This window comes from Peromyscus californicus, unplaced genomic scaffold, assembly GCF_007827085.1.
Source record: "Peromyscus californicus insignis strain IS unplaced genomic scaffold, ASM782708v3 Scaffold_22__1_contigs__length_63687245, whole genome shotgun sequence".
Taxonomy (NCBI): Eukaryota; Metazoa; Chordata; class Mammalia; order Rodentia; family Cricetidae; genus Peromyscus; species Peromyscus californicus.
The window spans coordinates 55896559-55911504 of NW_026294525.1; the positions used below are offsets into that span (position 1 = coordinate 55896559).

At 45.6% G+C, this 14946-nt stretch overlaps 1 protein-coding gene across 3 annotated transcripts in view; it reads right to left on the reverse strand.

Moving 5' to 3' along the window:
- Positions 1-8642: 8642 nt before the first annotated feature.
- The window catches only part of Atg5 (autophagy related 5), a 112034-nt gene continuing 105730 nt past the window's right edge, over positions 8643-14946 (reverse strand). For all 3 annotated transcript variants that reach the window (XM_052751413.1, XM_052751412.1, XM_052751414.1), the window contains exon 8: positions 8643-10022. In XM_052751413.1, the coding sequence (XP_052607373.1) occupies positions 9886-10022 (137 nt within the window). In that variant the 3' untranslated portion in view covers positions 8643-9885. The remainder of the gene's footprint in view (positions 10023-14946) is intronic.

The window sequence follows — 14946 nt, forward strand, 5'->3', positions numbered from 1 at the left end:
AAATGAATAATTTCAAATGATTTATCTAGATACTGTCCTCAAGGATGTGGAGTTAATTCTGCCCATCCCACCCTATTGAGGGGAGGAAATGCTGGTCTCCTGTTGGCCTCTAAGCAACAGAGGTGGGGGAAGCACAGATAATACAAAGTAACTACCCAGCAGAGGAAGCTGGCCAACAGGACCCTGGCCCCACAGGAGGCTGACTGCAGGATGCTGACATGACAGCCTATGACAGGGTGAGAAGGCCACTGCCCTGGTGGCCTTCTTTCTAGAACCTCACTGTAACAAGAAGTAGCACCAGCCACACTCAAACAGAGGGGCCGTTCACAAGCCTACTGTTCCTCCTGTCAGTGAAAGCACGAAGAACTAGAAACTGCCCCACAACAGGAGGATGAAGGCGACAAGAAAACCCATGCAATGGGGGAGGGGGTCCTTGCTGAGGAGCCACTGGCAGTTGAGGGCTGCTGAAGGAAGGTCACTGCTTGAGGCCGTGGCCACTGGTAGGTTGCCCACACTCCAGTGCATGGCTGCATGTGTACATGACCAGCTGGACTCAGGAGGTAACAACAACAATAAAGAGGACATTAAGTCAGGAGGGAAGTGAGTTAAGAGATCCTAGGGGGCCTGGGAGGAGGTGCTAGGGGGTGGATATGATTAAAATATATTGCATTCAAAATAGGAAATTTCCAAAGAATAAATAAAAAATATTAAGGAAAAAAAAGACTCCCATGTAATGTGGTATCTTGGTACTGTAGACCCAAATAAATCAGAATAAAATATGGCCTTTTAGTTAACAACAATGTATCAATACTGGTTAGTTGTGATAAATGTATGGCAGCAATTTGTGATGCAAGGAGAGGCAGTGGGTAAGAGGTATGGACTCCACACACTCATTGTAGTTCTTATGTTCTACTTTAGGAAATAATTTTTAAAATAAGTCCTGGATTTGTAAGTAACACACATTGTCGTTTACTGTTCAAAAGCATTTCTTGCTAGGCATGGTAGTGTATACCTGTACCAGCACTCAGATCGAGGTGAGAAAGTTACCAGGGGCCCAAGATTACTCTTGGATATGCGTTACATATCCAAGCCGGCCAGAGCTACATAGTGAGACCCTGTCAACAAAACAAAACAAGCATTTCCTTGTCAGATGTACACACTTTAAAGCATATCTTACCTTTAATAACGCATCATACAATACAAAGTATTTTAAGAGAATGTCTCAAGTCTCTTTGAATCAATTAATAGGAACTCCTACAAATAATTGGCCAGTAAGTATTTCACTTGAGGTAAGTATTTCATCAAGATCATGTACTGCTCTTGGGCGGTTTCCTATTCTCTCATATTCCAGAGCAACATAGATTCAAATCCCAAAGACAGCTCTTTGCTTAGTGCTGGGAGTGAAGCTGGAGAAACACACAGAAATTGTGAACTACTTAAAACAAGAATATCTTGCGATCACATCCCATCTCACTTCAGAGGAAAGGGTATTCAATTTTTCTTACACAGATTTCATTGTAAGATGAAGCCAAATGTGAAACATACCTTGATGCTATTTTATTTTATTTTATTTTATTTTTTTTGGTTTTTTGAGACAGGGTTTCTCTGTGTAGCTTTGTGCCTTTCCTGGATCTCGCTCTGTAGACCAGGCTGGCCTCGAACTCACAGAGATCCGCCTGGCTCTGCCTCCCGAGTGCTGGGATTAAAGGCGTGCGCCACCACCGCCCGGCGTATTTTTTTTTTTTTTTTGATGCTATTTTAAAGAGAGGGGGATATCATGTGGAATCAAGAAGATCTGAGGCCAGCAGCACCAGTATCATTGGGGTGTGGGTGGAAGTGCTGAAGCCCAGGCCCGCCCCACCCAATCCCTCTAAAGCTGCATCCAAACAAGCACCCCACATGGCCATGCCTCTGCCTGCTGACCAGACGCTCATACTTCCTGGTGAATACTGGATGTCATCTTCAGTGACAAAGGCCAATGTGACTTTTTCAGACTGCTGACCTCATTAGTTAGAAATGACTGCAGGAATCACTGTTCACATCCTCACTGTGAAACTCGTCCATTCCTTCTGCTCCCTGGACCATTCACTACCCTGTGGGGGCGGTCATCACTCTTGTATCCCACTGGTTCCTAAACCTGTGCACATTGTGCTGGGTCTCCGGGACCCAATGTGAGGCTCAGCTGTAATCTAACCTTTTTTCATTACTAAATCTCATTTCATTTCCTAAATCTGTGTGGCTGGACAGTTTTCAACTCAAAACAGTTCTTATGAGGGTCCCAAGTATTTACTTGCCAAAACCCATGGTCTGGTCCGTTACCACCCTGGGTGCCTGTGAAGTTTGTGAATTTCTTTGGCACGATCTTTCCAGCATCTGATCTCTCCTTTCCCCTCCCCCTTTGTTATAGTTCTACCTCAACTCAGTACTGGCCCCCTCAAGGACTCCAGCAAACATTATCTTCATTCACTTAATGAATTCTTTTTTTTTTTTTTTTTTTGAGATAAGGTTTGTGTAACCCTGACTGTCCTTGAACTCAAGAGATCTGTCTGCCTCTGCCTCTCAAGCGCCACTTAAAGAATCTTTCACAGCACTGCTAGGCACTGGTGGCCAAAGCAGACCGTTGCGGCCCTCACAGAGCTTTATAACCCACCCAGGAACAGCTACGGAGCAATGAACACAAGTGGGAATGTGCTAGGGGAGGGCATAAAGCCAACTCTAGTGCAGGACACCTATGTCATTTCAGATAAATGGCATATGCTGTTTCATATTAACGTGTCTTGGATACCACACAGGATAGCACAGGCTACAAACAGTTTCAGATCACCTGCAGCCGCTCCAGCTTCCACCGACAGATGAAGGCAGTCAGGAGAGTAGGGAGACCACGTGGAAGGCTGCTGTAGTAGACCGGGTGAGACGTCGGCTGGTTGCTGAGTCTTACGCGAGCGCAGTAGGGATGACAAATTGTCAGAGCTGTGTTATATTTTACGGTAGACAGACTCTCTGAGACTTACTGAAGGACACGGAATGGGTGAGAAAGGGCAAGAGCGGTACTAACGTTGATTAACTCGCACATTTTAGGAGGGCTGAGTAGCAATTAAGATTGGGAAGAACGGGACAGGTGGTGGGATAAAGCAGGGGGAGTCAAGAATTCGACTTTGACGCTCCAGGTTGAATTGCTCTGTACCGGGCACAGAGAGTGTTATGTGCAGCTCAGGTCAGTGTTGGTGGTAACGAGGGTGTTAAACATCCCGAGAGGTAGGTCTGGGAAGAGGCCCAGCAGTTAAGAGCCTTGGCTGCTCTTACAGAGGTCCTGGATTCAGTTCCCAGCACCCACAGGGTGGCTCCCAGCCACCTCTAATGACAGTTCTGGGGGATCTGACACCATCTGGTATCTGTGGGCTCTGGCACCTTCACAAATGCCTATCTATACACATACACTTTTTGTTTTGGTTTTGTTTATTTTTTTTGAGACAGGATCTCTCTACATATCCCTGGCCCTCCTAGAACTCACTACGTAGTCCAGGCTATCCTTGAACTCACAGAGATCCACCAGCCTCTGCTGGGATTACAGGTGTAAGCCACCATGCCCACAGATACACATAAAAAAAAAAAAAAAGCCTTGGGATGATTTCAAGTACCAGAGAGGAAGAGGCCCCAAGGTGAATGCTGGGACCCCACAGTCAAGGTGAGAAGGGTAGGAAACTGAAAGGGGCCGAGATAAGAAAAGCAGCAGGGTGTGGTGACCAGTGAAGAAAGTGAAGAGTGAAACAAGGTGTGGTCAATTGTCAACCGTGCTGGAGTCAAACCAAGCCAGTGTCATCTACCACAGCCCCAAGCCGGTCGTTGCCACTGCCTCATCTGTAATTTTTCTCATCGCCTCTTGTGTTTCCTTGCAGGTCAATTCTGTCTACTGCCTTCTCAGGCACTCGTTGTGTTCATCCCAGAACATCTGCTACCATTTTTGTCTTCTGTATCTCTCAGTAAGTATGTTACATGGACTTCAATAAAATCCAGAGTATGTCTAGCACGTAAGAGCAATTAACATACCACTGCAGCAATGGTCTTATTTCCTATGTGGCTGCTGAGTGTGGTATGTGCCACCCCTTAGGCCAGGGCAGGAGTCATGACTTCAAGGCTAACTTGTACTATCTCATGAGACCCTGGCTAAGAAAGAAAGAAAATAACACAATCTGTGGGTTTTACAGGTATCTGAGGTGGCCTGCTGCTAATTACATTCACCTGGCATTTTCTTTTTCTCATTTTTAATGTCTCATGCACTGCTCCACCCCCAAGTCATTTGTTTATCCCCAGCTCATTGGCTCGCTAACCTTTTAAAGTTTGCTCCTGGCCTTGGTGACACCTGCATGACAACCAGTATCACTGAAGCCTGTCAGAGACTTGACAGTGAATTTCAAGAGTGTCTGGAAGAGTTAGAGAAATAAATGAAGGCACCAGGATGACATTTTAAAGAGACATGTGGTTAAGAGAAATCAGGAAAAGGTTGGTCGCTACGGGATCGTTTCCCTGACTTCACAAAATGAGAGGGAGTAGACATGGGTCTACAAATCAGGTATCTCTGTAGAAGAGTTGACCATCAAAAGAATAAGAGCATGACCATCAGAGCCGACACAAAAGCCTCCAGTGACACAGCACACAGGACAGTCACCGCTCCCTCAGGCAAGTCCAGAGCCAGCTGGAGGTCTAAGGCACCTGCTGCCCATGCCTGTGTCGACGAGCCAGTGCTCACATCTGATTCCCAGCTTCGTGTTCACAGACTGAGGGGGTTTTCTCTAGATCACTGAATACTTGGCAGACATCCGATTTCAACATAAACCTAGTAAATGATTTTGGAAGGGACACTGACCAGAAGGGACACATCCAATGAAGGAATGAGCAACTAGAAACGGTGAGCTTCGGGGTGAGCTTGAGTTCTTCATAAACAGCTGGAGTCACCTCAAAGCAGGGAGAGGGTTAAGAGCCATGCTCCAAACCCTAAGTCAGCTGCACCCAATGACTTGCTAGGCCCTAGTTTAATGGCTGCTGAGAGACTGGGAGGGAAGGTTCTATTCAAGAGTTGGGGAAATGCTGGATTCAACGACTCTTGTTTTTTTAGGAAAGCCTTAAGCACAAGCCTGACACAAACCACTCGTCTATGAAAAGGTCAGAACTAATGAAGACCTCCAGATGCTGGCTGAGAATAGCAACCAAGGGGCTGCTCGGGGTGAGGCTGAAACAGGCCTGTGCTGTGGTCGACACTACAGCTAAAATGAATGTGGGCTGACGCAAGGACCCGGTCCATGGTGGTTCCTACCGAGGGCAGATTTGAGTAAGCACGTCTCCTCCGGTGATGCCAACCCCAACCAACTGAACTTTGTATACTGATTTCTAAATGACAAGGTCTGTCCTATTTTTATAGCTGGTAACTCTGACAGGAATACAAGACCTACTTAAAAATGTTATTGACCATTGAGTTTGCCTTTTTGTAGACAGTTGTTTTGGCCTTGTGACCAGAGGGAGGAGAAAGCTATGCACCAAGTTAGGGGTCAGATGATGTGTCAGAGCACATTGAATATTCCCAAATTCTCAGACTTACTTTTATCTGTATCATTGTCACACATTTTAGATTAAAATGGTTCAGTATTAAAAATCCAAGTATCCAGTGAGTATCTCCAGGATCTAAACACAGAATGTTTAACTCTGTGATTACAAGGTTAGGCCTATAATACTGGAAATTAGTGTGTTTGCTAGTACTTGAGAAAAGATTTATAATTTGTATATGAGGAAGTCGGAAGGATCCCTTTGTCATATGAAGATGCATGGTGAAGAGCTTTCTATAGCTGCTCCCTGATTAAGAAGGGCAAGTCGAAAATATCCAACAGAAAAAAAAATGCATTTGAAAATAGACAGGGTGGCCGGGCGGTGGTGGTGGTGCACGCCTTTAATCCCAGCACTCGGGAGGCAGAGGCAGGTGGATCTCTGTGAGTTCGAGGTCCAGCCTGGGCTACAGAGTGAGTTCCAGGAAAAGGCGCAAAGCAACACAGAGAAACCCTGTCTCAGGAAAAACAAAACAACAAAAATAGACAGGGTGATATACACACTTGTAATCCCAGAGCTGGGAGGCAGAGGCAGGGAAGCAGAAATTCAAGGGTGTCCTCAGCTACACAGTAAGTTTAAGGCCAGCTTAGGCTACATGAGACCCTGACTCAACAGCTATGCATTTGGTTCACATATCTGCGAACCTGGTAGCTTCACAATACTTTTGGGACTACCTGACCTGGGGATTCCCACTGCTGCCCAGCTTGAGAGCATCCCTACCACATGAGCCAGCTTAGAGCCATCAAAGCTCTGATGTGTAGTTTATACTTCCTGCCTGCCACTTCTGCATCAAAAAGATGACCTGCGATTACAGAGTGCCATGTGATCTCCAATGACATGAGGAGGATGCATGTCTCTCCTTCCCCCTCCCTTGGAGTACTCTCAGGCCAGATGAATATATTTAGAAAACACAATGAGAAATGGAACTCAGAGACAGGTATTGAGAACAACTCTTGTCACCATATTGTGTACAAATGAGCCCAAGTTGTTCTGATCTTTCTCTAATCAGACCCAAGGACTTTACCCTATTATTTCAATTATGCTGGCACAAATAATAGGCACACTAACTTCTCTCAAACCTAAGCATCAACAGGAGGATAAAAAGTGATCTGCACTCTCTGGCGTGAGCCATATGCACCAAATTTCTGAAAATGAGAAGATAGGTTATCTGAAAATATACTTTCAAACAAACATGCCATAGAAAGATAACCATTAAAAGTTGTTGATGGAGTGGGCGGCGGTGGAGCACGCCTGTAACCCCAGCAGAGCCAGGCGGATCTCTATGAGTTGGAGACCAGCCTGGTCTACAAAGTGAGATCCAAAAGTACACAGAGAAACCCTGTCTTGAAAAACCAAAAAAAAAGTTGTTGATGGGCCAGCAAGATGGCTCAGTGGTTAAGGGCGCTTGCTGCCAAGAATGACAACTGCTGTGGGATATTCTGTATGTCAAATGTGTTGCTCTGATAGGTTAATAAATAAAACACTGATTGGCCAGTAGCCAGGCAAGAAGTATAGGTGGGACAAGGAGAGAGAATTCTGGAAAGTGGAAGGCTGAGGCAGAGACGCTGTCAGCCGCTGTCATGAGAAGATGTTAAGATACTGGTAAGCCATGAGCCACGTGGCAACTTATAGATTAAAAGAAATGGGTTAATTTAAGATATAAGAACAGCTATCTAGAAGCCTGCCATGGCCATACAGTTTGTAAGTAATATAAGTCTCTGTGTGTTTACTTGGTTGGGTCTGAGCAGCTGTGGGACTGGCGGGTGAGAGAGATTTGTCCTGACTGTGGGCCAGGCAGGAAAACTCTAGCTACAGTCAACCCTGAGTTCAATCCCAGGGACCCAGAAGGTAGAACGAGAGAACTGCCACAGGCTGTCCTCTGCCTGACTTCCACACTCATACTAGGGCATGCATTTGAGCTTCCCTTCCACTTAAATAAAAAGAAAGAAAAAAAAAAAAAGAAAAAAGGAAAAGCTAGTCACTCAATGTTAAATCTGTATTCTTTTCTTAGCATAATCCACTCAGTTTTCCTGAATGAGCAAACCTTAACATGGCCAGGGACACTCCTCCCTCATACTTAGACGGGAACATGCTCTGTGCATCACCACTTAACGCTGAATTCCAATAGGTTACTAGGGGTATCTAGATACCAGAAGAAACCATGGTGATTATCAATTAAACCCCATCTATGCTCAAAGCTGAGGTCATCTAAGCAATGAGTCACATGATAAAAGGTAAGTGATAGCTCACTCTGGTCCAGTTCCTTCCCTGCCAGCATGCCCCGAGAGTGAGCCACGTGTTGAGACGTGTGGCTCTGTTCTCCGCTAGTCTTCATTCTTTTCCTGAGAAACTTACAGTCTGAAGATGAAGAAAGTCCTGATCTTGCTCTATAAATATTTCACCCCAAATTCCAGGAATGAAGACAGACATTCCTCTGGCCACTGGGCCCTTGGCTCATCTGGTTTTCCAGGTGTTTCTCTATGGTGCTTCTGTGGAATTGACTTTGTTGATGTGCAAGTGAAGGCCAGGCGCTCTAGACTACCCCAAGAATCCTTCTCCCAGTGTCACCTGTAAAATCACCATGGTTACCTTCTGACCACACCTCACGAAGTTTAAGCCCTCTCTTTAGCCCTTCTGCTCAGTGATGCTCTCGTCAGTCTGTCAAAACACCAAGGGGAAAATCCCCAAACTCAGCAGACGAATAAACACTCGTAATGGGAACTGTCATGTTCAGACCAAAGTCGTGCAGAAATACAAGTCAGTGGATTTTTCCTTATGTAACTCAAGTGCCACTGCTTTTCCTGTCTTTCCTAAAGGGCACTTTGTTCTGTCAGCCAATTTTCTTCTACTTCCTTCTCCTTTTCTGTGACTGGTGCCCAGTGTCACTTCTTTTACCATTATGTTTATAATATCCATTCTGGGATATTTGCTCTTTGGCCAACTTTATCTCATTCTGTGAATAGATCTGCATTAATCAGTGAAAAATCACAAAGGGTGTTGGGGGAGGAGGCAATGAGCACTAACAGGATCTCACTTGAGTCATCATATAATTTTATACGAAAGCATTCATTTTTATTATAGAATCTAAAACCATGATTTTATGATACTGTCTTTTTGCATACTCAGATGAGTTGACATTCAATATGGACAGCAAGCTAGCTCACAAATCAACTGCAGGATCTCCAAGCAGCTGGTCGGTCGTTGAGTGCAGCAAGCTTCCCTTAGGGTGGGAGGAGCTCCGGCAGCCTCTGGATGTTTTTGGTAATGAGAAGGAAAGCTACTGCAGTCTGGACAGGTCATCTTCAGGGTTTAAACTGGCTGCCAGGGGACCAGAGTGACGCAGTAGTCCTGGGTTCAAAAACCCAAACCAAACCAACCAAACCAAACCAAAGGAAAAGAAAGGCAGTTTCAAAATATGCAAAATGACCTCAGAAGGGTACTTGGCAGAATCTGATTTGACAGGTTTACAGTGACCAACAAAACAGCAACGACAGTTAATATCATTTAAGCCTTTAGTGTAGAGAAGACAGGTTTTCAAGTCGCAGTAATAAAGCCTGCGATAGCTCCTGAGACAAGTTACCCTATGTCCTGCACCCTTGCCGTACCAGTGAGAAAGGGGAACACAGAATAAAAAGGGACTTACTGTATGGGATTCAGGGTGTCCTTGGAAAGTGACAAATTGTATGTTATTAAATGACAAAACATAGTTAGAGGCTTTATTTAAAAATCTCTCACTGTTCATTATCAAAGTTACAAGATTGTTTGCATACCAATAGACTGACTGTAAACAGGAACTTCTCATTAAGGAAAGATGGGTTTACTGTAATTTGATCTTTTACAAAAAAATGACTGCAAGTTATTGATAACAGAATTTCTCTTTTACTTTCTTAAGTCTAATTCTCTTGAAAATTCAATCAATGTTTCCACTTTCTTGACTAACGTTCAAGCACGGTCACCTTAGGAAACACCCCGCTTACTGGTTCATCAGAAATACAAACTGGCACAGGCTTCCTTTTTGTCCTAGAGGAAGGGCTTCAGCTGCACGTATTTCATGAGCAGACAGAGGCTCCAGCGGCCCTGCCGTGTCTCAGCTGAGGTTTAAGGATGGCAGTGGAGCAAAGCACAGGTTGTGCTGCCCAGTCAGCCCTGCCCGCTGCCCTCTCTCTCATGGACTCCTCTTCCTCCTAGGCTTGCAGGCAGCCACGGGTTTCTGTTGCCTCCACCGAACTTGACTGAAGCGAGGGTGACATGCTGACTCAAGGTGATTCCATCCAGCGAGGAGCTGCTCCTTCAATCTGTTGGTTGGGGGACAATGCTAATATGAAGAAAATTATCTGGGTAGCTCAGATGCTCACTCAGCCACTGCAGAGGGGTTTCCAGCATTGGCTCAATTCCGTGAATCATCACTTGGTTCTTTTTTTCTCCATCTATTTCAAGAAAGAAATCCAATAGCAATCAATAGAAATGAAAACCACAAAGAAAAGATAATCCATTGTCTTTTCAGATTCTTTAGTGAATTAAATGGATTTCAAACTTATTTTACCCCCTCAACAGGAAATGAAGACAAGGAGAAAGTTTAAATGTTGCAAAATGTCTCATCCTGAACAGAAACCTGAGGTTGCAATGAATTCTGATAAAAATTCTGTTGCTATATGAAAGTATTTGTTCTTTCTTAATTACTGTGCTTGCCCAAGATTGACGTTAGTGAAACCTCCTGGAGCAAACAGCAAGGTGAACCCACTGACCAAAAGTGCTCCAGTGCATCTTTAAAACCACTATAGAAAGCTGTTACAAATGGCAACCACATGGAGGGGGCCACACACACCCTCGGAATCCAGGAGGATGGTTAACAGCTGGGAGCTTTGCTGATTATCAGTGATGTGCTCAAGTGTTGGAAGTAACAGAAGCGCAATTAAAGCTATGATCATAAAGAATTAACCGTCTGACTGGAGGATTTCTGTCTTAAGAGTCACCCAAACTGATGCAATGTTGCTAATTCTCAATTGATAATTAAAATGGTACTACAGGGGCGGCTGCAGGGCTCAGCAGATAAAAGCACTTACTCGCAAGCCTGTGGTCTGAGTTCGATCCCTGACACCCACATGCTAGGAGAGAACCTAGTCCCCAGGCTGTCTTCTGACCTCCATATACATACCATGAGACATGGGCAACCACCCCAGCCACCCCTACACTAAAACGAATTAAAATGTAATAAAAATTTAAAGGATGCTGCAACTAACATTTTAAAATTCAAATTTTGTTAACAATTAAAGCAAGCAAAACAAAACTAATGTAAAGAGCACCTTCCCCTAAAAACAACCATTCCAGACCAAACAAAAATTACTCAAAAAGGAAAAGAAGGAAGTATTTGGTATCCTGCAGTACAACTCCTTAATAGCATCTTCAAAACACAACGGCAACCCCCTCACATCCTGGAAACAAAAGACAACAACTGGGCCAAACCCTCTGAGGCACAGGAGCACCCCAGCTGGGGGCCAAACCCTCTGAGGCACAGGAGCACCCCAGCTGGGAGACAAACTCTCTGAGGCACAGGAGCACCCCAGCTGGGGGGACAAATTCTCTGAGGGACAGGAGCACCTCAGCTGGGGGCCAAACTCTCTGAGGGACAGGAGCACCCCAGCTGGGGGCCAAACTCTCTGAGGGACAGGAGCACCCCAGCTGGGAGACAAACTCTCTGAGGCACAGGAGCACCCCAGCTGGGGGGCCAAACCCTCTGAGGGACAGGAGTACCTCAGCTGGGGGGCCAAACCCTCTGAGGGACAGGAGCACCCCAGCTGGGGGACAAACCCTCTGAGGGACAGGAGCACCCCAGCTGGGGGCCAAACTCTCTAAGGGACAGGAGCACCTCAGCTGGGGGGCCAAACCCTCTGAGGGACAGGAGCACCCCAGCTGGGGGGACAAACTCTCTGAGGGACAGGAGCACCCCAGCTGGGGGGACAAACTCTCTGAGGGACAGGAGCACCCCAGCTGCTGCTCTCCTTTCTGCTGTATTCCAAGTGCCTTTCAGTCCCCACGGTGCTAAGGGACAGGAAGGCCTGGCTGGTACCTGAAATCAGAACCTTTAAAGAAATGAATGTTCAGCCTTCCAACAGAGACAGAGAGAGAAAGAGAGGGAAGGGTGAGTGGGAGGGAGGTGGGGGGGGGGTTTCAGGGAGTGATCACAGAGGACACAGAAACACTACAGTCAAAAGAGAATGCTCAAAAATCCAATAAGCATGCTACCAACTCTTAACAAGACCAAACAAAGCTTTCTCACATCTCTGTCACAGTTCAGCACAACTCTGGGGGAAAGACCACTGACTCGGGATCCCAGAAACTAAAAACTGCCTCTGTTGCTTTCATTTCCCTAGCCATCTTTTTCTTAAAAAAGTTTTTATTATTTAGTTAATGTATGTGTGTCTGAGTGTGAATTTGTGCATCTAGTGAGTGTAGTGCCCACAGCGGCCAGATGAGGGTGTTAGATCTTCTGGATCTAGAGTTACAGGCAATTGTGAGCTGCCAACATGGGTGCTGGGATCTGAGCTGGGGTCCTCTGAGGGACGACTGTACTCTTAACCACTGGGCCATCCTTCCATCCCCTCTAGCTATCTTTGTTGCGTCTATATAACTTTTTTACACAGCTATAATCAGAGTTAAAACAATGACTGGCTTCATGACACTGGTCAGAACCATCAACAAACAGAAGACGAAGCTGTACACAGAGCACTGAGGACTGTACATCCGCTCTTTGGGAAGACCTTTAAGAATTGGTGTAAGATGGATGAACACTCAAGTTCTCTAGAATGATTCATCTTTCTAAGTTCTAGATTGCCACGGTTTTACCATATTAAATCTTTCTTAGAATATCTGAAAACATTTCCAGTATGGTTCTCTTAATATTCTTATTATATATTTCTGTGAGCTATTTTATTATTCTCAGAATTTCCTCCTACTTAGAACTGAGTCAAAAAACGAAAGCGTGGTGAGAGTAAAAGTTCCTCTTGTGTACAGGTTCTCAAGCCAGAGTCATCTTTTTCTAAGACAGTAAAACCAACAAGTCACTACTCACTTTTCAACACAGTTCCTACAGCAGTGTTTAAATGAGAGTCAATACACGCGAGTGCCCCATCCACTGAGGCACATATGGTAAGAAGGCAGGAGACCAATCCTGTTACAACAGATAGAATTTGGGTCACACCAGGCAAGCCAGAGAATATCAGAACCATTCCAACTCGCACCAAATCTGCCACATCATGCCATCATGGCACTGGGTAGGCAAATATTGGTTCTCCGGCTTTCAGGCTGGGATCATCTTAATTCTTTGCTTGAACTAGACAACTGAGCTGTACCTATTTCTGCTATCCCTTATCATCGGAACAACTGAAGGTAAGGTGGCTCGTGCTTGTATCCTGAGCACGTGGGAAGCAGAGTCAGGATGACAGCTCTGAGTTAGAAGCCAGCCTACTCTACAGACTAAGACCCTAAAACAAAGAAAAAGAGAGCAAAATAAGACAAAGACGTGAAACATTTTGCCATTGCATGCATCAATCCAAACACTTCATCGGTATTTATTCTTTTGTTTACCTTCTGACTTCCCTCCAAAAGTAACTGTAAACAGGATTCTTGAGATGGGGCAGGATTTCCCTTGGGACTCTAATCATAGCTCCTGTTGTTCATGGATGTCCCCAGTAGCTAGTGTGGACTGACACACTGTGATTATGCACTGAAGTTTCACAGCTGCAGATGGGGTTCAGAACTGGGTCTCAGGGCCACTCCCCCACTGGGCAGTGTGTGACTGCAGAACTGGGTCTCAGGGCCACTCCCCCACTGGGCAGTGTGTGACTGCAGAACTGGGTCTCAGGGCCACTCCCCCACTGGGCAGTGTGTGACTGCAGAACTGGGTCTCAGGGCCACTCCCCCACTGGGCAGCTGTGACTGCAGAACTGGGTCTCAGGGCCACTCCCCCACTGGGCAGCTGTGACTGCAGAACTGGGTCTCAGGGCCACTCCCCCACTGGGCAGCTGTGACTGCAGAACTGGGTCTCAGGGCCACTCCCCCACTGGGCAGCTGTGACTGCAGAACTGGGTCTCAGGGCCACTCCCCCACTGGGCAGCTGTGACTGCAGAACTGCTGGAGCTAGTGAGGTAAAGTTAAAAGTAGTACCAGATAAATAACAAGTATGTATGTTCTCATCTAAATGCATGCTTTCATAAACAACAACAAAGCATGGCTGGGTAATTTGGTAATTACCTACACTAACAAAAAGAATGCTAATGAATTAATTCATATTTTCCTCTAACAAGAGAAAGGCAGCCCTTGTTGGGATTGCTAAACTAAACATGTTTGGTAAACATGTCTGTGTTTCTAAATGAGACTCTGGACTTAACATTTGAAATTGAAAACATCACTCAAAACAGAAGACTCAGGACTCCACTGTCCACCTCTTACTTGGGATTTTGTCTTTTGTCTGTGGGGTGATGGTGATACAAGACTAACCCAGGACCTTGGGCTTGCAAGGCAAGGTTTCAACCATCAAGCTTTACCCCCCCCCCCCCCCCCCCCCGAGTTTCTAAACAGTACATGGAAGTCTGTGGAGTGCTCTGTCCTCTGGCTCTGGCCCTCTGTAACTGTTAGCACCTGTGATTACTGAAAGATCCGCACAAGACTGGGCCCGTTAGCTTTCCACTGTGGAGATGGGGAGGAGCCCATGAAGCCACGCCCCACCCTGAGCATTTATAGACAATGCTCTCTCACATCCCACTGGCTCAGCAAGCTAGACTTGAGTGCAATCCTTTCTTGCGTCTGTCACTGGTCCTATCTGAGATGAGCAGAAGACAGCTGTCTCCCCAGAAAAAGCTGACACAATCAAAGCTTTAAATTAGGCAAACATTTAAGACAATAATCAAGAGAAACAGTTGTGGTCATTCATATATTATGCTTGTAGGGTAAATATGATTCTGCCATAACTTTCCATTTGTGATGTGAATTTTCTAACAAATGTATTTTATAGAACTACTGTATAGTTAGCAAAATTTAAAATGAACTCAAACTCTTAGGCAGTCTATCATCAAACTTCAACAGTCCCAGCATTTTTGCCCCTAGCCTGGTGCTTAGTCCAGTCCAGTCTCGGGCTGTGCTGCTCTTAGACAATTTCTCAGAGTGGAGCATTTGTGGAGAACAGTCATTTCCACAGTTTTGTGGCCAAGGTAAAGACCAAAGTACTAGCAAGTGGTGTGGGCCTTCATTTGATGTCCCCAGACAACGGACTGGCAAGAGGGAAGGCCCTCAGTCACAGCCCTTTCAAAGGTTCAAACCCCAACAATGCTGTATGAGGAACCTCCCAAGTCAGGG